The 27200-nt window shown below is 37.7% G+C and overlaps 2 protein-coding genes and 1 non-coding gene across 4 annotated transcripts in view; 1 reads left to right on the top strand and 2 right to left on the bottom strand.

Moving 5' to 3' along the window:
- Positions 1-41: 41 nt before the first annotated feature.
- RGL1 (ral guanine nucleotide dissociation stimulator like 1) overlaps positions 42-27200 on the top strand; it is a 255922-nt gene continuing 228763 nt past the window's right edge. For both annotated transcript variants that reach the window (XM_015073307.3, XM_053209243.1), the window contains exon 1: positions 42-187. The gene's annotated coding sequence lies outside the window, so the exon portion shown is untranslated. The remainder of the gene's footprint in view (positions 188-27200) is intronic.
- On the bottom strand, positions 10220-17326 carry APOBEC4 (apolipoprotein B mRNA editing enzyme catalytic polypeptide like 4). The gene is made up of 2 exons (XM_015073309.3): positions 17077-17326; positions 10220-12847 (listed from the first exon to the last, which is right to left on the bottom strand). Exon 2 carries the CDS (start codon positions 12815-12817, stop codon positions 11711-11713), a length of 1107 nt encoding a protein of 368 aa, XP_014928795.1. The 5' UTR covers positions 12818-12847; positions 17077-17326; the 3' UTR covers positions 10220-11710.
- LOC113604011 (U6 spliceosomal RNA) lies at positions 16362-16467 on the bottom strand. The gene has a single exon (XR_003425827.1). It is a non-coding gene; the product is annotated as a U6 spliceosomal RNA (small nuclear RNA).

A 27200-nucleotide genomic window follows, 5' to 3' on the forward strand; every position in this document is an offset into this window, starting at 1 on the left:
TGTCAGAGGCATCACTTCGGACCGTGCGCTGCCGGTGGCTGCGGTCCCGAGCCGGGAGCCCCTTTGCCGGGGTTGGAACTACGCTGCGCGGCCAGCGGGAGGTCCCCAAGGACGGAGTCGAAAGGTCATATCTTATCTGTCAGTGCTGTGTGCAGCATCCCGACCGCACCTGCAGAGCCGGAACTAGGTATTATATCCATTGCGAGGGAGGGGGATGTTGTGGGCAGGGACTGGAGTGACAAAACTGGGGTGAACCTGTGGAATTTGGGGTAGGGTCAGCTACTGACATCTTAAAATAAGTGGTTGTTGGGAGCAAGAATGCTAGAAAAGGATAGGGGCGAGATATACTCTCCGGTGCTGAGGGGAAACAAAATGTGTAAGGATTAGTAGAAGCCAGACCTTTAAGGTATATATTTGTGATTTAAGATTTATATGATCCTGCTAGGCCAGCTTTTTAATTACATTTGACATCCTCATTTCTGAGAGCAAATCTCTTACTGAGGAGGTAAATGCACTAAAACTAAGGAAATGGTAGTTGTGGTGTGTGTATAACACTGAAGTACAAATATTTGCAGAATAAAATTATTCTGGACATTTAGCTGGACACTGCTCAGATAGCTTTATGTTTTCCTGACATTCTATCAGATCTAGTTCAATTCCATCTGTAGCAGAAAGCTGGCTGTTTTCCTGTTAATACCCCAGCCTTTGGTTTCCTGTGCTGTATTGAAAAGAGCACTGGATTTAGAATAAGAAAACCCTGGCTCAAGTCTTGACTTCCACTCATAATCTATTTGATTAAGGCTGCCACTTAAAATTATGAATTTCAGGTTCCTTGTAGTTAAAGTGGAGCTGATAATGTGTACTTCACAAGACTGTTCTGAGGATTAAATACAGGAAAGTGTTTTGAAGCTCTAAAATTCTACATAAATGTAAAATGCATGTTACCTGTACCTTTGATTTTGGCACTAGTCATAGGAATTACTTAATGATATATCACGTTTTATCTTGCTCCTGGAAGATATCAAAAGATTCTGGAGGGCAAGGTCTTGGCTTATATTTATTTTGTATCTTCCTTTACATTTGATATAATGCTAAGCATGCAGAAGGTACTCAATACATTCAGGTACTCAATTATTTATTGATGAATGAATGAAATGTGAAAGGCAGTAGTTTTAAAGTCATCACACTGAGCATAATGAATCAGTAAGAAGAGGAAGAGAGATCTCAAAATCAAACATTTGTTGGACAGATATGCATACATATGCATATACGGATATGTATATCTACATCGACATGTATGCGTATGTATATGTGTGTGTATATGTATATATATATGTGTATATATATATATATAGAGAGAGAGAGAGAGAGAGAGAGAGGACGTGAGCAGGGGAAGGGCAGAGAGAGATGGAGACACAGAACCCAAGAGACAGAGACAAAGGCAGAGAGAGACAAAGAGAGTTCACAGGAATGGAATGCATCCTTTCCTCTTGGGAGGAAGGAGCAATATGGCATTTTTCTCTTCCCAATTAAATCACCTTTCTAGAAAATATATCATTTAGGTGGTAGAAGTGACACTTCTTTAAATTAACATTCAAGTTATGAGCAAACACTGATAAAAACTCCCCTAAGGACTGTCTTAAGAGAGCAAAGGAAAATTTTCTACCTGTTGGTACTATTTATTTTACAAAGTCATATACCAAAGTATCAGACCATTACTATGGTGAGTGGCATTATATAACTTAGAATAAAGATTTGTTTTAATATTTCTTCCTCAGTTTCAATCTATTGCTAACTTTAGTAAGAACTAAACAATATACTTGTTTTGATGTTGAAGATGATTGTACTTTTTGTTCTTCTAAATCAAGATTTTCTTTGAAGAGAAAATGAAACATTAGAAGTGCTATTGAGAGCAAATGGAAACAAGAATTTAAGAGCTAATGTATCCCCTCTCTTACATTTCTCTTCTTTTATATTAGGTCTTCTGTAGGAAATGTCTTTATTCTCTTATTTTAGAACTGGAAAAGAATCCTGGTGTAGAAATTAACTCAAGGGAATAGTGAGAGGAATTTAAAGAATCGAGTTGCTCAAGGGTATAATTGATTTGATTACTCAGAATCTTGTTCTATATGTTGAATGTGTTAAATATAATTAATTCTCAGCCGCATATTGCATAATACATTTGGGATGTAATAATATCTAAAAAGTCCTTTCCCAGTGCAGTATTTTTTACTGTCTCACAATGATAAGTACCTAGAAAATAGTAGGCATGCAACACATTTTTATCTAATGAATGAATAATCTGACAATTTTGCAATCATATTTAGAGATCGAGTGTTTCCTTTTTTCCCCTAAAGTTTATTTATTTTGAGAGAGAGAGATGGAGTACATGTGAGTGGGGGAGGGGCAGAGAGAGAGAGAAAGAGAGAGAGAGAGAATCCCAAGGAGGAGAGCTCATGACCTGAGCCGAAATCAGGAGTTGGACTAAGCCACCCAGGTGCCCCAAGAGATCGAGTATTTCTTAATGGACACTTTCATTTCCTCCCTACCCCAATTAGCTAACCATTAAATCTATAAAGCTTTAGGGAAATGTGTGTGTGGGTATGTGTGAAGGAACCTGTCCTTAATTATCTTTTAATTATGTAATACATATTATTCAACTTTCTTGCAAATTATAATTTTTAAAGTTAATTATAGTATTTAATTCATTTTAGGTAATATTATTCTCCCTATTTTAATTTTACAAATAAGTGTTGATCCCTGAAATAAAGATTTGAAGACATCTTATTTATTGTGCCAATAACCTGGTTTGGTTCAATACTAAAGTAAGGTTAAATCTGAATTTTCTCAAGGTTAATGCTGCATGATACTATGTAGCTCCTGCTTATTTTCTGTGATAATGCAAAGAATGAAGGATCTTTTTAATTAGAAAGGATTTTGATAAAACTATCTTATAACACATCTTTTTTTTTTCCCCCGAATATTTTCAGCTGAGTGCTCTACCTACCATGTGCTTCTTTTCCCCAGCCTTGGGACTAAATACTTAACAAACCAAGACTTTGTATCTTATAGCAATGAAATGGAAGTGAGGTCAGTGTTAATCAAATATATCAAACATGTATTATATATATATATAATATATATATAAAATATATATTTATATTTATATAATATATATATAAAATAAGTAAATTTCAATTTTGGTAATGATGTAATACTACTGTTCTCTAGCAACATAAATAATACAATATAAAAAGACTTTTTAGCATGTTATCTACACTATAGTATGGTCTAATGCTTGTACATAATAATCAAATGAAGTGGTGCTGTTTTGAAACCACCAACCTCCCAAACTTGGAATGTTTGCTTTGTGATTTATTTTAGCTTTACATAACTATGATTACATACCCAGGTAGAGTAGATAGGGTGAACTATTTAATAATGGGACCTTTATTTGTTTATATATTAGTACTTTTTAAAAAAGTTTATTTTTGAGAGAGAGAGAGCGAGAGAGCATGTGAGTATGAGTGGAGGGGCAAAGAGAGAGGGGGAGAGAGAGAGAGAATCCCAAGCAGACCCCACACTGTCAGTGCAGAGCCTGATGTGGGGCTCGGTCCAACAAACCCATGAGATAATGACCTGAGCTGAAATCAAGAGTCACATGCTTAACTGATTGAGCCACCCAATGCCCCAGTACTAATTAATATATATTAGTACTTCTAAGATTAAAAAAAATTTTTTTTAATTTCTTTTTTTTTATGTTTTATTTATTTTTAAGAGACAGAATGAGTGCAAGTGGGGGAGGGGCAGAGAGAGAGGGAGACACAGAATGGGAAGCAGGCTCCAGGCTCTGAGCTGTCAGCACACAGCCTGACATGACATTGGACTCATACACATGTGCTGTGAGTTCATGACCTGAGTTGAAGTTGGACACTTCACTGACCGAGCCACCCAGGCACCCTAAAATTAAAAAAGTTTTAAATCTGTGTTCTTGTCTCAGGAAAAATGTTTAGTGCTAAATGAAACAATAAACCTTGTTTGTTAAACATTGTTTTAAATGGGACTCTTTATCTATTTCATTTTTTTAATCTGCTTATGGTAATATAAAGAGAAGCTGTGGACTGCAGATTTTTAAGTTATTTATCCTATATTCTTTCCCACTAATGGGCTCTCTTATTGATGCTAACAGTTGTTTTAATTAAGGTTACATTTCTTGTCATACTATACAATCATAATATTTAAGATAATGATAATTTATATTTTCTTTTCTAATATTTATATCTTATTTATTTTTCTTATCTTTTGCATTAGCTGGACTGTTTTTGAGATGATAATAGGCATCTCCTCTTTGTTTCAATTTTATTGGAAATGGCGTTGGTATTTTACCAGTTTTATTTCCTATTGTTTTATGATATTTAGGAATGACTGTTGAAATGATCAAATGCTTTTTTTGAGAGGTCTAATGAGAAAAGCATATTATTTTATATCTTTTAATTTAGAAATGTAATTAATTATATTTATATATTTTTTCGCACTGAACCATTTCCACATTTCCAGAATAAATTCTGATTACTATTTTAATTACTTGCTAGATTTGATTAGTTTATATTTTGTTTACATGATTTCAGAATCAGTATGTATAAGTGATATGGGCCCATAGTATTTCTTTGTGCTATGTCTATTTAATTTTTTTTTTTTTTTTGAGAGAGAGTAAGTGCACGTGCATGTGCAAACAGGGAAGGGACAGTGGGTAGAGAACCTTAAGTACTTAAGTGCAGAGTTCAGCCTGGGGCCTTGATCCCAGGACCATGAGATCATGACCTGAGCCGAAATCAAGAGTCCGATGCTTAACCAACTGAGCCACTCAGGGCCCCCTCAATTTTGATATTAGGATTAGTCTAGCTTTGTAGATGAATTGAGAAGATTTTCACCTTCTTTTTTATGCTCTGGAGAAGTTGGAGAAGTGCAACTGTAGGAAATTACTGTGCTGTTTTTTCGCTGAAAGTTACAATATGTGCTTGCAAAATTGTCTGGACTTGGTTATATTTTTAGAGTTAGATCTTTCATCATCTATCTTCTGTGGTTATTGACTGGTTTTCTTTTTCTTTTTGACTCAATTTTAGAATTCATATTTTCATAATCGTGCATTTCATCTAGATTACCAACTTATTGGCAAAAAGTTGCATAAAATATTTTCTTACAATTATTTTCATATCTTTCATGACCATCGACTTATTTCTTCTCTTGTTGCTTTAAGCAAAATATTAAAATCAGAATTTTTTCCTTTCCCCAACCTGATCGTTACAAATGCTAGTAGTATATCTTTACTTCTTTTTTTCTTTTTAATGTTTATTTATTTTTGAGATAGAGAGAACACAAGCAGGGGAAAGACAGAGAGAGAAGGAGACACGGAATCTTAAGCAGACTCCAGGCTCTGAACTGTCAGCACCGATCCCAGTGCGGGGCTTGAACCCACGATAATAATGACCTGATAATGACCTGAGCCGAAGCTGGAGGCTTAACTGACTGAGCCACCCAGGTGCCCCGTATCTTTATTTCTTATAGAAAATAGAAACTATCGTTTTTCTTTTTTAAATGTTTATTTTTGAGAGAGCGTGTGAGTGGGGGAGGGGCAGAGAGAGGGGGTTACTGAGGTTCGGAAGTGGGCTTTGTGCTGACAGCAGAGAGCCCAACGTGGGGCTGGAACCCACAAACAGTGAGATCATGACCCGAGCCAAGGTTGGATGCTTAACCAACTGAGCCACCCAGGCACCCCATAAAATTTATAGTTTTGATAGCATTTGAAAGATCCCACAATTCCTATTTTTTCTGTCTACTTTTATTCTATTAAAATGTTATTAATAATAACAACTGCTTGATGAGTGTTTATTTTGTGTTAGACTTGGTAAACAGTCTCTTTATTTACATTATTTAATCCTCAGAGTAGCTTTAGGGCCTAGGAATTAGTGTTTCCATTTTATGGATGAGGAAACTAAGGCTAAGAAAGGTTATGTAACTCAGCCAATGATACTCAACTAGCAAGTAGCAGACTGGTAATGGTAATTAGGTGTGTCACATTCCAAAGCTTGTGCTTTTAAGCACCAGTCTCTGCTTTCAGTAAGTCTTTCTCATTATTCCCAACTATACTGCTTACCTTTGTGCTAAAAATAAGGATATATAACTATGAGGGTCCAAATAAACCCACACATAACTTTTCAATAGCCTGAAATGAAGTGTAAACCGTGAACTTAAAAAATCTTGTTATTGTAATGATTTTTTTTTTCAACGTTTATTTATTTTTGGGACAGAGAGACAGAGCATGAACGGGGGAGGGGCAGAGAGAGAGGGAGACACAGAATCGGAAACAGGCTCCAGGCTCTGAGTCATCAGCCCAGAGCCCAACGTGGGGCTTGAACTCACGGACCGCGAGATCGTGACCTGGCTGAAGTCGGACGCTTAACCGACTGCGCCACCCAGGCGCCCCTGTAATGATTTTTTAAAAAGATATTTGTTTTTCACATATTTCTGTGAGCTACCCCCACCTAATGTCAGTATTTTGAGGCTAGACATAGAGCCTGTTACCTAATATTTAGTCTATCACAAAAGATGTCACTTCTTTTTTTTAGTAAATGAAGAGATCAGTAGGTGTCGATTAATAATTCCACTTAATTTTTAAAAAATTATAGCAAAATATACATAACATAATATTTACTATCTTAACTATTTTAAGTGTACCTTTAAGCACTGTTAATTACATTCCTATTATTGTACAACCATCACTACTATCCATATCCAGACCTTTTTTTTTCTTTTTTTTTTATCTTACAGAAAAGAGCTAAGACTCTGTACCCATTAAACAATAACTCCCTATTCTCCACCACCCCCAGCCCCTGATGAGGTCCATTTTATATTCTCTTTGTCTAAATTTGACAGCTCTAGGTACCTCATATTAGTGGAATCATGCAGTATTTGTTTTTTTGTGACTGGCTTATTTCACTTAGTTTGATTTCCTCAGTTTGCAATTGTAACATGTCAGAATGTCGTTCCTTTTTAAGGTGGAATAGCATTCCATTATATGTATATTCCACATTTTCTTTACCCATTCATCTATTGACAGACACTTGGATTACTTATAGCTCTTATGAATAATGTGCTATGAATGTGGGTATACAAACATCTATTTGAGACCCCGTTTAAAAAAAGTTTTTTTTAACATCTTATTTATTTTCAAGAGAGAGAGAGAGTGTGTGTGTGAATGGGGAAGGAGCAGAGAGAGGAGACACAGAATGTGAAGCAGGCTCCAGGCTCTGAACTGTCAGCACAGAGCCCTATGCAGGGCTTGAATTCGGGAACTGTGAGATGACGACCTGAGCCGAAGTCGGACACTTAACCGACCGAGCCACCCAGGTGCCCCTTGAGACCCCATTTTTAATTCTTTTGGTTATATTCTCAGAAGTGGAGTTGCTGGATCATCTAATTCTCTTTTAATGTTTTAAGGCACCAATTCCACTTAATTAACTAGATAGACTAAGGAAGCAGTGTTCCATTGCCTCAGGTCTATGATTTGGCACATCCCTTAGAGTCAAGGACATCAAGGTAAGGTGATCCAGGCCTTCTGTTTGGTATCAGGTCATGGGTAACAAGGAGTGGGGGTTGGGGAGAGTTTAAAGCCAAACCTCTGGGATCCAGGGTTACTTAAATTCTTCAGCCTAGCCCACCCAGCCTCCCTAGCGCCCATAGTCTAAAGGATGCCTATTGATAACAATAGTCTGAGCAGAACTATAGAAAGACTGCAGTGTTGGTAAAAATGGATATTGATTTTCCCAGGTGTTGTAGTGAGTCCATATTGTTACTATTTTGAGAGCCATGAGAGCATAGTGATTAAGAACAGGGGATTCTAGAGCTAGAGCTCCTGGGTTTCATATCAGCTCAGCCTTTACTGTGTGAGCTCTCTGTGCCACAATTTCCTTATTTGAGAATAGATGTTATAATAATTCCTACCTCATAGGATTACTGGGAGGATTAAGTGAGTTAATATGTGTAACTGTTTAGAAAAGTGCTTGACATATAGTTCTCACTAAATGTCAGGTACTACTAATATTATTTTTAATTAGTATAAGTTACCATGTAGCTTTCCTTAAAACCTTTGTAAATAAGATGAATAGCATGATATTCTTTGAGCTAAACTTTTTGGATTTCCTGCACTATGAATCAAAAAAGATATGTAACAGCAGTTCAAAGAGAAGGGATTTGCTCCCAGGTCAGCAGGATTAGGTTATAGCTTGATAAAACATGAACATCTATAGAGAATCGATACTAGTCATGACAGGAGTTGGTTATAGAAGTTTATGTTGTCTCTTACAGTCTTGGCCCCCTTAAACACTGTCCAGGGGTCAGGTGCTATTGTGCAGATCCCACCATTTCAGGGATGGTCTCCCTGGTAAGCAGAGTATGATAGCATTAAACATTTGATTTGAATACTGATGTCCTCTAATCCACAAAGCAACCTTCTGATTATAATTTGGCTTCCCAGGAACTTCTCTGAATGGAGAGGCTGTATAGGCTAGACAGCTTGAATTATCTGGTTGCATATCCAGTTGTAAGTCTCACTGGAAATCAGTACATTAGCTTTCTATTTTTACGTGTCAATCTTGGGAGCTTTATTAATCCAGGTCTTGCCCTGGTTAATAGATCCATTCTCTGTCTTGACTAAATGGGTAGCTGAGCCTACAAAACTGAGAGTCAAATCCTGCATCATGATAGATTCATAAAGGTAATGTTCCCCTCATCAATTTCTTGGGATATACCCCCTGCCTCTTTTAGATCACCACATCACTAGCTGCTTTAATTTGTTGACTTGAATTTTTTTTTAATTAAAAATTTTTTTTTACAATTTATTTTTGAGAGAGAGAGAGAGAGAGAGAGAGAGCACAGCCAGGGGAGGTGCAGAGAGAGAGAGAGAGAGAGAGAGAGAGAATCTGAAGCATGCTCTAGGCTCTGAGCTGTCAGCACAGAGCCCGATGTGGGGCTCATACTCACAAGCTGTGAGATCATGACCTGAGCCGAAATTGGATGCTTAACCGCTCAACTGACAGAGCCACCCAGGCACCCCTGGCTTGCATTTTCTTTATTGGAATTTCCATATGTGTGGCAGAAGTGGCAATTCTTCACTATCCTTATTGCCAGTTCGCTGAAGAGAGGTGGAACATTCCAACTTTTACTCTTCCCTAAATCCCTGGGCCAGCCTGGCATGATCAAGAACCCATTGTGTGGTGAGCAAGAAGTGTAATCACTGATTGTAGAAGCTTACTCCATGGAACTATTGTTTTAAGACAAGCCATCTTAGGGCAGATAGGGCTGAAAGGAACCTTAAATATGAGCTAGTCTATATCTCTTGTTTTATTAGTGGGGAAATAGAGACTACTTGCCAAGGGCCATGTGTCTTTGTGCTCTCTTAACAGTCTCGCGTCTAAGGCTTGACTATATTGGCCGAGACTTGTGACCTGTCAGTAACATTCTTCCTAGCACCAGACTTCTCTAACTAGTACAAAAATTTAACTGCCAAAAGGCACTTTTATTTCCTATAGTTCAGGCAACATTTCTCCCCTTGTTATATACCATTGAAATCCAGGTTTGCATTTGAAATACAAATTCATCACAGATTTTAGGCTATGCCTTTAAGTGAATCCTTTGTAGCCTGATTGTGTCTTTTTGACCACTTTGTAGGTAGATTTCATGGCAACTACTTATATGTATGTATGTATGTATGTATGTGTTTAAGAAACCTATAGGGTGGGCAGGTCCTTCCCAACTGCTGTAGGGCCTCATCAGCCAGCCTGGCAAGAGGCTTCAGAGCTGGTGCCCACACCCCTCAGTTGCCCATGTGGATAGAGATGCTGAATTTGTCATGTTGGTCTTTTTTTTTTTTTTAACTCTACATCCCAAATTGTAGACATGTGATTTCATGATCTAATAATAAACTTCAATAGTACCTTTTAAAATAATAATTACATTATTATATTCCAATTATAATATAAAAATTTTCACATCAACATTAGAATATTCTTTTTAAAAAATTTAGTCATGTTTATTTTAATCACAATAGAAATCTCTATTCTAAATATTTTTCTTTCTTTGCCTCCTTCTCCTCCTCCTCCTACGTGTCCTTTAAGCTTTTTCTAATGGCAAAACTATCTCTGTTTTTTCACATTTTTAAAAATTTTATTTTTTTAATTTACATCCAAATTAGTTAGCATATAGTGCAACAATGATTTCAGGAGCCCCTTACCCATTTAGCCCATCCCCCCTCCCACAACCCCCCCAGTAACCCTCTGTTTGTTCTCCATATTTAAGAGTCTCTTATGTTTTGTCCCTCTCCCTGTTAATGGCAAAACTATCTTATAGCTTAACATTACTTTTTACATACATTAAGAAAAAATTGAGTAGCAATTTACAAATGGATATACATTTTTTTCTCATAATGCATCTTTATGTATTTCTAAGAGGAAAGTGAGGCAGAAAATGTGAATTAATTAAACACAAAATACTTTAATGTACATGCTCAGATGGTTAGTCAAGGAGCACTTCCTAGAAGTGTGTTTTGAACAAGATTTTAAGAGAATCTTATATATAGATATACACCGGTGAAAAAGAAAGGTTCAGAAAGAAGGGAAGTAAAAGAAACAAATTATGCATTGGGGAGCTATATCAGAAGAAGGGAGAATGGATACTAATAAAAACAAGATGTCCATTGCAGGATGGTTAAGCAAGCTCTTAACTGGAATGGGTAAGGAATGTTGGGAAGCAATGATTGGTAATGTTACTGAGATATAGATTCACAGTCTTGCTACCCACATTTTGCATGAATACTTGGCTAGATTCTAAGGGAAAACCAAAGAGCCGAGAGAGACAGTGCTTAACCTGTCAGAACTTACATTCTTGCTGATGAGACAAGGCAACTGAAGGCAGAGAAGGAGCCTTGATAGCCGGGAAGGGCAGCATGGATTTTATATGGTGTATGATGGAAGGAGCCTTTGCTGATTGTCATGTATCATCCTGCCTCTGTCATCTGCTCTGGAGGAAGAGGTCTGAGCTGGGAAATATCACATTGAGCAGGTGACTAGGTTTCAAAAATCAATTTTTGTTGCTATATATAATCAATTAGCAAAAGAACTTTTCCCCCCGACGCAAAACTCTTTAGAACCATTTTAGGAAAAAAACAAAAAAGGGCTGCCTAAAGTCTTCTATCCATGATTAACAGTTAATGGAAAATCACTGGTTTACTCATGCAGACAGTACTTAATGTCAGTAGCTTCAGGCTGTTTTCCACTTTTACGGTAAATTTTTATACCGAAACCAGTTTAGGAAGCTATTTAGTCCATGGGCTTTTCTTTTTGGGGGAAAGATGATGTGGGTAGACTAGAATGATGACATTTCCTTTTCCACACCAGAATATCAGCAAGGTACTAATGGCTCCATTTTGATACCGTCACTTTCAAAATAGATCAAGTTGCTTATGGAAACATTTTGGATTATGTTAAAAGTAGTGTAGCTTTATAATAGTTGAGCTGGTAAATAATGCAGGTTTTGCTTTTAGAGTATCAGTTTATCTCCGATCTTGGATCAGACCTAAGAGAGAAAGTCTCCAGATTTTTGTTTGCTATCTAATAAGGCCTCTGGTAGTTGGTCTCATGTGGTAGAAATACAGATTTTATTTTTTTCCTTTCTTCTTCTTCTTCTTTTCATCTGCCTCTTTGGTACTTGCTAACTTCTCCATGATTTCCACTCTCTCTACTGGCATTCCAAGGGGAGGTCTTCTGAGGTCCTTGGTTTCCTGGAATGACATTTGAGGCATATTCAAGTGCCTTACGACATTCCTGGGTTTATGTGGGTTTTGACCCACGTGGATCGGTGGTAGGTCTCTGAAAGGCACCAGCACAAAAACGACAGGAACCCTGAGGTCTGGGGTCAGATTGGGTTGAGGTTGTCCATTAGCCACTTGAAAAGACTGTCCAGGAAAGACATTGTTTAAGAGATAGCTGTCTAAAGCTGCCTGAGCTTTTATGATCTGATTCTCTTTTGTCTGGGGAAGAACATCAGTGAAATACGGCCTCACTCCTGTTATGGCATTGATTTCATATGCATTGTGCCTGTCAGCCTGTGCTCTCCCAGTTAAAATGGGCTGGAAAACAGTTGATCCTGAGACACCACTGACAAAGTTGTTGAGGAGAGAATGCCAAATGCTACCACTTATTGGGCTCAGAATTACCTGTGGCCATAAACTGGCCAGGCTCCGGAGAGCTTCGCGGTTCCAGGCCGAGGCAGGAAATTCAGGCTCAGTGTGATAGAGCTGAGAAAAGTAAATGCTAAGAGTAACATCTGGATACATTATTAAGAAATTGTACATTTTGCTGATGCAGCAGTGGTCGGCTTCATTACAAGGGGAGTTGCCGGAGTACAGAATGATATGCCTGATGGCGTTATTATTGCGTATGGCTGAGTCAAGATAACCATTCATCTCAAATAACATTGATTCTGGATGGGTGTTATTCCCGGTGCAACTGCTAGCGTGGCCCTTTTGCACCAGGCTTCCAGAGGAAGTTTTTAGTTCATAAAACGTGAGGTGCTTTGTTTGAGGATATGCTGGCCCATAAGGGAATCCAAAAATCTGATAAAATTCTGAATAGGGAACCCTTGCTTCTTCTCCTGTCCGAATATGGTAGGGACAGTTAGAGCAATCTAGAGAGAAGCTTAGCCAGTAATAAGGTTTTACAATTGTTCCATGATTTGCTAGGTATTCTTCATATAAGGGCTCCATTGCTAGTTTTATTGTCTTCTAGCTGCAACCCTAAACAAGGAAGAGAAATTATATATAAAAGCAGTGCAGGCAAAACGAAAGAAAATGCATTAACTTATTGAGCCATTACTATTTTTAATGCATTAAATGCGTTAACTTATTGAGCCATTTATGATTTTGAGCCATTAACTTATTTTTCTTTAAAGGAGGTAGAGTGCAATAGCTACAGAATCTTTGATTCTAGAACGTACTGATGTATATCCATAGATTAGAAAGCTCGGGATTCGTCTCTCTTCATTGAGAGTCTTGAGGAGTGGGGAGGAAACAAAAAAGAAAGGCAAAATTATACCTTTATCTGTTTCATTGACCTGACTGAGGCAATAGAGCAAATGGGTTAACAGCGCAAGTTCTGGAGACAGACTGCCTTATTTCAAATCTGGGCTCTGTCGCCTACCAGCTTCGTGACTTTCTGCAAGTTGTTTACAGTTGGGAGTCACAGCTTCCTTGTCTGTAAAATGAGGGCAAGGGTAGTATCTACCTCCTAAGGTTTTCTCGAGGACCGAATGATGTAATCAATATAAAATGCTTTATTATGTGCATATGTATCATATTATTATATGAAGGACTCAATAAATATGAGCTGTGAGTAGTGGTAGTACAAATCCCGGGATTATCTAGATGATTCTTATTTATGAAAGTCTAAAGAAACAAGCAAGGGTTTTGCAATTTGTTCATAATGTTCTTGTCTCTTTTCTGAATGATATTATCTAATTATCTGCATGGGTTTTGAGTGTGCCTGCATTTAAAATCAGCTATTTCTTCAGATCATTGGCAGTAAATGGGAGATAACTATCATTTTGGGAATGGGATCATGGGGTCTATTTTGCTTAATGGTAGAGACTTCTTGTAGGAATGATTATTCTTTGGGTCGTGGACACTTACTCATTGCCATCTGAGAGTTGTATTTCCAGTGGGTGGGTCTTTTTAGAACATTTTGGAAACTTTACCATTCTGGAAAGCACATATGGTCCTTTAGGATATTTCAAATAAATAGTTTCTGGGATGTTAAACCACAAAACTTAAGCTCTTTTAAGTTTTGTTTTGTTTTTCCTTTAAACAAAAATTTCTGTTACCTTTATTCCCAAAGAGCAACCTAGGGCATTATAGTATCGTTTTAAGAACATTAAAAAAATTTTTTTTAACATTTACTTATTTTTGAGAGAAAAGAGACAGAGTGTGAGCAGGAGAGGGGCAGAGAGAGAAGGAGACACAGAATCTGAAGCAGGCTTCAGACTCTGAGTTGTCAGCACACAGCCTGACGCGAGGCTTGAACTCACGAGCCATGAGATCATGACCTGGGCTGAAGTTGGATGCTGAACCAACTGAGCCACCCAGGCACACCAAGTTTTAAGAACATTAAAAAAACCCACCTTTTTGTTATACAAGTATTACATATTTCTTGTAGAATATTTTTTAAAATACTGATACTTGAAGGGAAAAATAAAAACTCATGCTGTTGTGTCTCAGTTTACATTCCCATAACTGTTTACGTGTCTCTTCCCTCTGATCTTTTTGCTACATGTGTCCGTTATGCACAACATAAATGAAATCATGTTTATACTTTGTTTTTTCACTTAGTATTACATCATTAGCATTTCCCCGTGTTATTAAAAATTCTTCGAAAAACAGTATTCATGGCTAGTTAGTATTTTATTACACAGCTACTATGTAATCAAGTATTCAGGTGTTTGCCTCTTTTATGATTATAAATAATGATTTGATGAATATTTCTGTAGATAAATTGTATTTTTCTTTTCTCTAGTGTAGATTACTAAAAGTTGTATTGGCTCAAGCTTTGTCAGATTGATTCTTGGGAAGGTGTTCCAATTTTATTTCATTCCCTCCCTGTGATGTTTATCATTTATCGCTTCCTTTGCCGATTTGAGAAGTGAGCATCGGTATCCCTTTGTGGTTATAATTTGTACCTTTTCAGTTCGTTGTGAGGCTGAACACTTTTTCACACACTTATTGGTCTGTAGTATTTATTCTTCTGTGAAATACATTTGATTCCTAACCCCCCTTTTTTGAGGTGTTCCTGACTGATTTGTAAGAACTCTTTATGTATTAAGAATATTAGCTGTTATAACTTTTGCAAGTATTTCACTTGGCTTATAGAGCCATTTAATTATGCTGGTGGCATTTTTAATTATATCAAATTTTACATTTTTATAAGGTCTAATCTTTAGCCTTAAGATTTAGTTTTTACTATTGTACTTAGAAAAGACTTCCCTATCAAAGAGGAGTTAAATCCCCATATATTTTTCTAGAATATATATCTTTTACATTTAACTCTCTGTCCAGGCAACAAAATGGACAAAGTAGAAAATTTAAATGAGATAAACTGACCATTATAAAACAAACAAAATGACACATTTTGTCATTTTAGAAGTACTTATTACAGCCTTTCATATGGAAGCACTTTGATCAACTTCTTTCTTTTTCAACCCATATCACCTCCGTTCCTGTTCTTTTGGTACAGCTGAAGCCTACAGAGTTCCTTTGCTAACCCTGTTCCGGGCAGAAAATATTTTAGGAGCTCCAGGCCTGCTGTGGATGGAATGTGACTTCACTCATGTCACCATTATCCTAACGGCGTGTATCGGCAGTAATTCTGGACACCACACACCCATCAAATTCCAGGTTTCTCCTAATCTGTCATGTCAATTTAATCCATAAGAGCAGGTATCTGCCTCAGTTTCCTCCTCAGTGCTATATTTTCCTGATGCAACTGAATCCCTGCCCTGAGGCTTCCTAGACCTCATAACTTTTCCCCAGGGCCCTGCATTCTTCCTGTTTTGTCCTTGGCAATGAATCCATTACCTGGAGCCTGACATCATCTCCTGCTTGATCCTGAGCATTGTTTTCTCCCTGGATCTCCTCCTCTTTCAGCCTTACTCATCAGACTATATCTCTCTGAATATTAAACCTTGCTGAAACCCAACCCAAAGTCTCACTTGCTCCTGGTGCCCTGGATGTGGTCTGCTGTTCAGTGGCACAGCTGATATTCAAGTTACTACTCAAATGACAATTTCAAGTCATGCATGATTTGGGTAAGATGTTATAGAAGCAGTATCAAGAGGTCCTTTTCTGCCTTTGTGTTTTGGGGGTGGGTGGGATGGGTGGAGTTAACTATATGTAATGGTCCCAGAATTACCCTTATGGGAAGCATAAGTCTGTGCATGTTTCAAAGTAAAGGCAGTATGGAAAGTCCTGATTGCTTTTCTAAGTACTCCTTTCTTTTTGCTCCCTCTCCCATTTTAGCCAGGAATGGTGCATTATTACTGTAAGGAGATCTTGAGGACTAGTGGCCTTTATATGTAATGGAGGGAGCTCTGGAGTTTCATTCTTGCTAAATGGCTTTTTAGTGTTGACCAACTGTGGTTCTCTATTGGTGAAGTCTTCAATTTTTCAGAGGGTTTTTCTTTTCTTTTCTTTTCTTTTCTTTCTTTCTTTCTTTCTTTCTTTCTTTCTTTCTTTCTTTCTTTCTTTCTTTCTTTCTTTCTTTCTTTTAACGGAATGCTTCACGAATTTGGTGTCATCCTTGCACAGGGGCCATGCTAATCTTCTCTGTGTCATTCCCATTTTAGTATATGTGCTGCCAAAGTGAGCACCAGAGACTGTTCTTTGATCACCTTCATCTGAAGGGAAATGGGAAAGAACACCTGCCCCCTTTGAACTCTTAAGAGACTTTGTGGTGTATATCATCAGTTTGCCACTGATCACAGACTGTCTTGTATTATTATCTTTTGGTATCTGCCCTTTCATTCTCCCCCTACCCAGGCAGGGGCCCTGTTCAGCCCAGGGCCTACCTTAGGAATCTTAGTTGGTTCACAGGCCAGGTTGGCTAAGACTTGTCTCCCCAGCATCCTGTGTCCCCACTAGCTGGTCCATTTCCCCCCACGTTGGCTGTGCTTGGGAAAGGCGTGCTACCCTCTTAGAGCAGATCTACGGGCAGTAAGAAGCAGAGATCTACAGAACCCAGATCCTTGCTTCCGGTTTTGCGTAGCCCCTGGACTGTGGCCCTGGGACTACAGCCTTCCTTAACTTAACATAAATGAGACATACATGAGGACAATCTGCTCTCTCTTCATCCAGCTAGGGTTTAGTGAGTGCTGGTAAAGCACAGTTTGCACTGGAGTAATTGGAGAATGGAGTTTGCCCTTCCCAATCTGTGCACAATCTGTTAGCAGCTAAAAACAAATGTTAGCAGTTATAATTACCATCACTTTGTCTCCAGGCTTGGATCACATTCCAGGTGTTCTAGAAGATAGTCAGTTTCCTTTCTTTTCTCTTTTAAGTACCATGCCCTGTTTGAAGCGGCTTCAGAGGGCAATTGTGCTGTAAATCTTCACCTCCTGTATTGGTTCAGGACTCTTTCGTAGTTTGTGCCTAGTAGTTCCTTTGAACTTTGCTGTCCCAAGTTAGAAAGACCTTTCTGAGGTATGGCTGCCTCTAAGAACACTGTTGAATTGGTGCCATGGTAACGTTTGCAAAGCAGCTACTGCTAGGATACGGCTCTGACACTTATTACTTTATTTGCATTTCAAACCACCTGTTCCAAAGATGAAAATATACATGAATGCATATTCCAGTCTGGATAAAAGCATACTATCTGACTATTTAAGTGAACGTCTTGGTTTTTTTTTTTTTTTTTTTCCTCCCTCCGGCTGTAAGAATCAAGCTCTGAAGTCATGCCTCTCAGAGTCTTTGTCCTGATCCAGAATAAGTGCCAGGCCTCATGTGTGGATACGGTTTGTTGGTTGTGTTGCCTGTGGAGGCACAAGGGCCTTTTCTTAGGAGGCTTGCCCTTCTGGGAGAAGGAGGCACCTATGAAAGGGAGCAGAGACTTGATCTCCCCCAAAAGAGGCGCTTTTTACTACTAGGTCCACAATCCCTGAAGAGAAAGCTCTTCAGTTTGTCCAAACCTGAGTCATTATGTGCTAGTAGTCTCTCTCCTCTTACACATTCTCTGGGAGATCCTTCCTATTGGTATGTAGGTGGGTCCTTCCAGCTTAAGGCAAACTTTGCCTCCGGATCAGTTGTGGCCCTTTCTCCATAGTTAATGGAAGAGCCACTCAGCCTTTTCCCCTCTGTTCCCTTGCCTCCCTTCAACTCCACACCATCTCCTAGGACATTGAACTTGTTGGTAGTCATGATTCATTGTCTATGGCCTCTCCCAATTACTCCCTCTTTCCTCTTCCTCAGGCCACTTGAAGCAACCAGTGGTGATCACTATTGTGTATTTCCATTACCTACCACCAAAAAGTTCTTAAATATATACTATGCTGAAGATAGCCCATCAGGGATAATGGAAGCACCTAGAAGCCTTCCTGCAGCAGTGTCACCACTCTTAACTGGTTCCTCCATCAAACTCCCAGTCTCCACAACAGCAAGTGTCCTTTCTCCTCTAGGGGGCTCCTTCTAGTTTAGATGTTTCATGTTGATCTCTGCCTTTTAAGGGTCTCACGTGTATTCACTTAACTCCTCAGCTAGTTATTTGTCAGTTACATTGTCTTCCATGCTTTTTTTTTCGTGTGTGCTCACTGTTGTATCCCATCCCTTCCCCATGACTGGCCGCTGATCATGCCTTTGTCATTCTCACCTCCTGCCTCCATTTTCATAGTATCTCCTGAGTTTACAACTCAGCAAACTTGTAAATATAAAACCAAAATTTCATCTTTTATTTAACATTAATAAATGACATCCCATTTAAAAATATTACCTTAAAAATGAACCTCTATCCACTAGTATATTTACCAATTGCATTTTAGGTAATTTTAGGGATGGGTAATCCCTACGTAGCCACCATTTTTAAAAACAGCTCTATTGAGGGATAATTGAAAAATAAAAATTATGTATTAAATTTAGGGCGTACAACTTGATCTTTTTAAAAAAAATTTTTTTTAACATTTATTTATTTTTGAGACAGAGAGAGAGCATGAACAGGGGAGGGTCAGAGAAAGAGGGAGACACAGAATCTGAAACAGGCTCCAGGCTCTGAGCTGTCAGCACAGAGCCCGATGCAGGGCTCGAACCCACTGACCACGTTTAACAGACTGAGCCACCCAGGCGCCCCATCTTGATCTTTTGATGTATTTCTACATTGTGAAATAATTATAACAATCTAGCTAATAACATATCATATAGGTATCTTTTGGTGGGGGGTGCTGTATGAGAGCATTTAAGAGCTACCCTCTTAGCAAATTCAAGTATGCAATATTGTATTATTAACTGTAGTCACCATGCTGTTCATTAGATCTCTAGAACTGAGTCATCTTGCATAACTGAAACTTTGTACCCTTTGACCAACATTACTCCATATCCTCTTTCCCCCAGTCCCTGGCAATCAACACTTTACTCTAAGCTTCTGAGTGTATTTTATTTTATTAAAAATTTTTTTTAATTTTATTTTTTATTTTTAAAAATTTACATCCAAATTAGTTGGCATATAGTGCAACAATGATTTCAGGAGTAGATTCCTTAGTGCCCCTTACCCATTTAGCCCATGCCCCCTCCCACAACCCCTCCCGTAACCCTCAGTTTGTTCTCCATATTTGTGAGTCTCTTCTGTTTTGTCCCCCTCCCTGTTTTTATATTATTTTTGTTTCCCTTCCCTTATATTCATCTGTTTTGTCTCTTAAAGTCCTCATCTGAGTGAATTCATATGATTTTTGTCTTTCTCTGACTAATTTCACTTAGCATAATACCCTACAGTTCCATCCATGTAGTTGCAAATGGCAAGACTTCATTCTTTTTGATTGCTGAGTAATACTCCATTGTATATGTATACCACATCTTCTTTATCCATTCATCCAACAATGGACATTTGGGCTCTTTCCATACTTTGGCTATTGTTGATAGTGCTGCTATAAACATGGGGGTGCATGTGTCCCTTTGAAACAGCACACCTGTATCCCATGGATAAATGCCTAGCAGTGTAATTGCTGGGTTGTAGGGTAGTTCTATTTTTAGTTTTTTGGGGAACCTCCATACTGTTTTCCAGAGTGACTGCACCAGCTTGCATTCCCACCAACAATGCCAAAGAGATCCTCTTTCTCCACATCCTCACCAACATCTGTTGTTGCCTGAGTTGTTAGTGGTAGCCATTCTGACAGGTGTGAGGTGGTATCTTATTGTGGTTTTGATTTGTAGTTCCCTGATGATGAGTGATGGTGAGCATTTTTTCATGTGTCGGTTGGCCATCTGGATTCTTCTTTGGAGGAGTGTCTATTCATGTCTTTTGCCCATTTCTTCACTGGATTATTTGTTTTTTGGGTGTTGAGTTTGATAAGTTCTTTATAGATTTTGGATACTAACCCTTTATCTGATATGTCACTTGCAAATATCTTCTCCCATTCTGTCGGTTGCCTTTTAGTTTTGCTGATTGTTTCCTTCACTGTGCAGAAGCTTTTTATTTTGATGAGGTCCCAGTAGTTCATTTTTGCTTTTGTTTCCCTTTCCTCCGGAGACGTGTTGAGTAAGAAGTTGCTGTGGCCAAGATCAAAGAGGTTTTTGCCTGCTTTCTCCTCGAGGATTTTGATGGCTTCCTGTTTACATTTAGGTCTTTCATCCATTTTGAGTTTCTTTTTGTGTCTGGTGTAAGAAAGTGGTCCAGGTTCATTCTTCTGCATGTTGCTGTCCAGTTTTCCCAGAACCACTTGCTGAAGAGACTGTCTTTATTCCACTGGATATTCTTTCCTGCTTTGTCAAAGATTAGTTGGCCGTACATTTGTGGGTCCATTTCTGGGTTCTCTATTCTGTTCCATTGATCTGAGTGTCTGTTCTTGTGCCAGTACCATACTGTCTTGATGATTACAGTTTTGTAGTATAGCTTGAAGTCTGGGATTGTGAAAAAAAAAAATTTTTAATGTTTATTCATTTGCTGAGAGAGAAAGAGAGAGACAGAGTGTGAGTGGGGGAGGGGCAGAGAGAGAGGGAGACACAGAATCCAAAGTAGGCTCCAGTCTCTGAGCTGTCAGCACAGAGACTGACATGGGCTTGAACTCACAGACTGTGAGATCATGACGTGAGCTGAAGTTGGCCGCTCAACCGATTGGCCACCCAGGCGCTCCTATGAGTGTATTTTAGATTCCACATATAAATGACATTATACAGTGTGCGTCTTTCTGTTTCTGGCTTATTTCATGAAACATAACATCCATCAGGTTCATCCACGTTGTGGCAAATGCCAGGATTTTTTTTTAAAGGCTGAATATTCCATTGTATGTATATACCACATCTTCTTTTTTCATTCATCTGTCTATGGACATTTAGGTTGTTTCCATATTTTGACTGTTGTGAATAATACTGCAATGAATATGGGAGTGCAGATATTTCCTTGGGATACTGATTCGTTCTTTTGGATAAATACCCAGAAGTGGGATTGCCAGATCACATGGTAGTTTATTTTTAATTTCTTGAAAAACTGCCATATTGTTTTCCATAATGGCTCTACCAACTTACATTCTCACAGTATAGAAGGGTTCCCTTTTCCATGTCATCACCAACACTTTGTTATCTTTTGTCTTTTTTTTTTTTAACATTTTTAATGTTTATTTATTTTTGACAGAGAGAGAGAGACAGAGCATGAGCGGGGGAGGGGCAGAGAGAGAGGGAGACACAGAATCCAAAGCAGGCTCCAGGCTCCAGGCTCTGAGCTGTCAGCACAGAGCCCGACGTGGGGCTCGAACCCACAGACCATGAGATCATGACCTGAGCTGAAGTCAGACGCTCAACCAACTGAACCACCCAGGCGCCTCTCTTTTGTGTTTTTCATAATAGCCATCTGAACAGGTGCGAGGTGATATTTCGTTGTGGATTGGATTTACATTTCCTTACTGATTAGATTATTTGGTTTCTTTTTGCTATTATATATGTTCCTTATATATTTTGGCTATTAGCCCCTTATCACATACGTTGTTTGCAAATGTTTTCTGCCATTCTGTTGGTCATATGTTGTTTGCAAGTGCTTTCTGCCATTCTGTAGGTTGCCTTTTCACTTTGCTGATTAAGTTTCTTTAGCTTGCAGAAGCTTTTAAGCATCATGTTGTCCCACTTGTCTATTTTTGCTTTTGATGCTTTCACTTTTGGTGTCATATTCAAAAATTTATCACCAAGACCAATGTCGAGAACCTTTTTCCTATGTTTTCTTTTTTAGTAGTTTCACAGTTTCAGCTTTTGTTTGTCTTTAATCCATTTTGTGTTGGTTTTTGTATATGGTGTGATGTAAGAGTCCAGTTTTACTCTTATGCATGAGCCACCATTTTTACTACATCTGTTGGGTATAGGAAAATTCCAAAGGAAGATAGGAAGATCCACTTTGCAAAACTCCATTTGGATTGCACAGAATGATTTTGAAAACGGAATTTAACCACAAGGAAATGAAGGACCTTGAACATGGGGTTCTTTCTCACAATTCTTATTGCTAAGTTGACATGCACAAGAAAGGAAAACTTTGAAGAAACATCTATTCCCCCAAACAGACTCCTTTCTTCTGTCTTCCTTTGTTACCTTGCCATTTTTCATCTTCATTCAGATGAGTTACGATGTATATTATCTATATCAAAGTAATATGCCATTATAATGAAAAAGCTTTACAAAGGTAAAACTCTCTTACATGGACATATATTTTTTAAAAGAGCTTTAGTCAGTTTAACATCCCAAAATTGTTTCTAATCTATGTTCTGGCATCCCAACTTGGGATACATCTAACTAAGATGGCTTATATGTTGCTAGTTGCTGTCTGTAAAGTGATTTTAATAATTTGTTTTATTGCCCGTTTTCTTACTTTAATTTGAGTGTACTGTGCCCAATTAATTCTATAATTCACTGCTTTCATAGCGGTTTGGTTGACACTGAATAATAATGCCCACATTCATGTAGCAGTAAGAAATTCTCTAAACTGAAGGAAGAAAGCAAGCATGAAATAAAGAAGAACAGAGAATTCAGTAGATTTCATGGGGCCCACTAAGGAATTAGGTAGGAAAAATGGGATAAGACAAGTGTCAGAGTTGAGAGGAAAAGACAAAAAAAGCAAAGGATGAATGTCCTAGCTTGTGATTAGAAGCAGAAAGGCCACAAGGTGGCAGCACAGTCTTAACAGTGGGAAACTGTCTCTTGGACAACCCTTAGTTTGCTAAAACCACATGCTTGCAGAATTCTTCCATGTTGGTTTCCCCCTTTATCCTAGCTAACACCAACAAATGTTTAGAATCAAAGGTAATCCTTAAAACTCAAGCTGAGGAAAAGTGCGGGGTAAAGGCACCATCTTTACTCCCATAATCTGAACAGATGCTCTAGAAAAGCTTTCAAACTATCTGTGGGGAAGGCCCAATTTAAGTTGACACACCATCATATACATATGATGTATACATATACATGTATACATCATATACATGTACATATGTGTACAATGATATACGCATAATCATTTTGTGAAATTCAATGAAAGTGATTTTATAGAAAAATGAACAAGAAAGATGTAGAAATCATAAGCTCATTTTAAAAAGTAGTCGTTAAAAAATAAATAGACCAAAAGATCTAAAAGTTTTAAATCATGTTTCAGTAAATGGAAATGGAACGCTTGTCTAATTTTGCTTGTGTTGCTTGTGCTTTTGATGTCGTATCCAAGAAATCATTGCTAAGACCAATGTTCTGAAGCTTTTCCTGTCTATTTTCCTCTAGGAGTTTTATGGTTTCAGATCTTATGTTTAAATCTTTAATACATTTTGGGTTGTGTGTGTGTGTGCGTGTGTGCATGGTATAGGATAAGGGTCCAATCTCATTCTTGTGCATACAGGTGTTCAGGTTTCCTAACACCTTTCGTTGAAGAGACCATCCTTTTCCCATTGTGTAGCTTGGCACCCACATCAAAGATCATTTGACTGTATGGGTGTGGGTTTATTTCTGGGCTCTTTATTTTGTCCCATTTGTCCATATGTCTATCTTTATGTAAATATAAACAGAACAAAATAACATAGGAAAAAAGAAAAAAATACCAAAACTGTACATGTTGTTTCTTGAAAGTATATGTACAGATGACTAATATAGAGAATCACTATTGCTGTTATTATACTCTAGTTATATTAAACAAAAAAATTTTGAGGGATATAATACATATACGTTTTCAGTGTCCTATATATACACATTTTATGAGAATCATATAGATCCGCTTATAAAATTTTTATTGTGACCAACCAGCTGGCTTTTTGCTTGTTACTTTATTGAATCTAGGCCCAGTCGATGATAACACTATTTGCAGGATATAAAATATATCCAAACTGATTCTGTGTTTGTTTTGGTAGCATTATAATAGGGACAGCCAGTTTCAAGAGGTGTGTTGGTAGGAGTAGAGGAAGAGATTTTAAAACAATTTCACAAGCTCAAGGTATTCATTTTTAGCAGTTTTAAAAAACAAAGCGAGTGGTACTGTATTTTCAAAATTCATCAGTAGCCAGTTCCAACAATTTATCCAAAAGGTTATATTAAATTTCAGTTATCTTTCAATGAAAGGACTAGTTGATGGTCCCATGAATTTCCTATGCATAGATACTCTATCAAAATTATTATGTGTTGCATTGATGATAGTCGTGAAAATTACGAGACATGATATAACAATCTCTGGAAACTCTGTCGTTCCACACTTGTAATACTTATTTTGACTTTCAGTCATCTGCTATTGAAAAACATGTTGGATTTCTTCCTTGTTTGAAAATATTGAGATTGTTAACATGTGATTTCAGACAAATAGGCAACTGACTGTCTAATATACTTTATCTTTGAAAAGTTGGGCCCAAACTAGTTTCTTGCCCAAAGTTGCTCTGAGAGTTTATTCAATAATTCAAACATTCTCTACACAACTTTCCCCCTGGATAACCATTGTCCCTAGCATGGGAAGCAGTTGTTGGTGATCGGCTTCCATATTATCACATAAACAGAATAATTTCAAATGTAATACATTAACCTTTATGTAATTCATAGTTTTTACTGTGTAAAAACACATTGATTATTTCAACTTTTTCGACTGTTTTTTTTCATAGTACGATTTTCTTGATGAAGGAAATAATGTGTTGCTTTGCATTCTGGCTCAAGTTTCTTAATCTGAGCAATTATTCTAGAACTTTCTCCCATGATTTAAACTCTAAATCACTTTTCTGATATAAATCATCCAGGGTCATCTCTAAAAGTTTCTAAATATTTACTCTCAATTTCTGTACTTACATCGTTCACCCTGGTAACAGTTTATAAATGCACACATGTCACAGACTCAGCTTTGAATGACATTGCTCTCATGTACTTCTTCCATTTGATTTGTCACTATTAGGTAGTGACTCTACTTAACTAAGTTCACTAAATTTTATTTAAGTTAATTCCTCTGGCTACCTTATAATATAAATGATAAAGAATTTAAGGGGTGATTGGTTGGCTCAGTTGGTTAAGCGTCTCGCTCTTGATTTCGGCTCAGGTCATGGTCTCATGGTTCCGTGGATAGAGCCCTGCGTTGGGCTCTGGGCAGGCAGCACTGAGCTTGCTTGGGATTCTCCCTCCCTCTCTCTCTCTCTCTCTCTCTAAAAATGAATAAGTAGACATTGAAAATAAATCAATGATAAATAATTTAAATGAAAATATTATTTGTTAAGTAGAGATTAACATTTACTGAATGCCTACTTTGTGCCAAAAATTTTACATGCCTTACATCCCTGAGAGCTGCCTATTATTACAATTTCCATTTTACAGGTAAGGAAACTGAGGTTCAAAGTGTTGCTCAAGATGACATAGCTAATAATTGGTAGAGCTGGGATTTGAACCCAGAGCACTCTAAAACTCTTTTCTTTATTCCATAACCCCTCGATCATGTCCTACTTTTTGAGCAAAAAAAAAAAAAAAAGTCGAATTTATGTTCTAGCTTTAAGATAAATGGGAAAAATCAAATGATAAAGTCAAGATAAAAATCAACGATAAAGTCAAGAAAGAGAAGCAAACATAGTAAAAGTGTGTCATGATGAGATGATCAAAACAACTGAAAAATGTTTCTGTCAGGAGAAAAGAACATTTTTTTTTAAACCAAGTTCATTGAGGCATAATTTACACCCATTCTAAGTGTGCAGTTCTATGAGTTTTGACATATGTATATATTCATGTTACCACCATTACAATAAAAATAAAAAACAGTTCCATCAAGCCCCAATTTTCCTTGGGTCCCTTTCTTCCCCATCAATCACCCTTCCTAATGGCTCTAAGGAAGTATTATCATTTTGCTGTTAATATAGATTTATTATTTTTAACTTAATATATTTTTAATTTATTTTTTATAAATTTTTTTAATGTTTATTTATTTTTGAGAGACAGAGACAGAGTGTGAGTGGGGGAGAGGCAGAGAGGGAGACACAGAATCTGAAGCAGCTCCAGGCTCTGAGCTGTCCACACAGAGCCTGACACAGGTCTTGAACCCACAAGCCACGAGATCATGACCTGAGTTGAAGTTGGATGCTTAACTGACTGAGCCACCAAGGTGCCCCAGATTGGATATGTTTTTTTCCCAAGTTTCACATACATGAAATCATAAAGTATGAATTCTGGCATCTTTCATTTGTTGCTCAGCACATTTTTGAGATTCACCCACGTGATTGTGTATATCAGTAGCTTGTTACTTTTTAATAGTGAGTAATATTTCATTGTATAGATATGCTATAATTTATCTGTTCATTTGTTGATGGACATTTGTATTGTTTCTAATTTGGGGCTATTATGAAAAAGAGCTCCGAACATTCATGTCTAAGTCTTTGTGTGGACATATGTTTCTATTCCTCTTAGACAAATACTAAGAGTGGAATTGCTAGGTTGCAAGATAAATGCATCTTGACTTTCTAAAAACTGTCAAACTGTTTTCCAAAGTAGTTGATTGTTTTAAATTCCCAGTAGCAACATACGAGCATTCCAGTTATTCTACATCCTTGACAACACTTGGTATTGTCAGTGAAAGGAAGCATTTGACATCAATTTAGAAAGACTAGTTTCTTTTTAGCTTGCCATTTGACAGGAAGGGAGTACACAGTGGATGGGATTCTGTAGTACTTCTGTTTCTTCATTTGCATAACTAACCCCCAATAAATCTCCAAGGGCACCATGCTTATCAAGAAATTTGATATTTGGCTTCTCACTGCTTTCAGCTCCTCTTGTGCCAGTTTCTTCCAAGTGAAGTCACTGATAGTGCTGAGCTGAGCTCAGTCCAATCTCATCCTTCAGTTAGTACTAGAGTCTGTGGAAGCGGAGAGAAAATATTATGGCCATGGACACAATAGGTAGAGGATATGGTGAGCTCTGAAAATCCTCTTAAGTGCTTGCT

This window comes from Acinonyx jubatus, chromosome E4, assembly GCF_027475565.1.
Source record: "Acinonyx jubatus isolate Ajub_Pintada_27869175 chromosome E4, VMU_Ajub_asm_v1.0, whole genome shotgun sequence".
NCBI lineage: Eukaryota > Metazoa > Chordata > Mammalia > Carnivora > Felidae > Acinonyx > Acinonyx jubatus.

Excerpts from the sequence above, each read along its gene's own strand:
- APOBEC4 (XM_015073309.3), bottom strand. The coding sequence starts at position 12,817 with ATGGAGCCCTTATATGAAGAATACCTAGCAAATCATGGAACAATTGTA.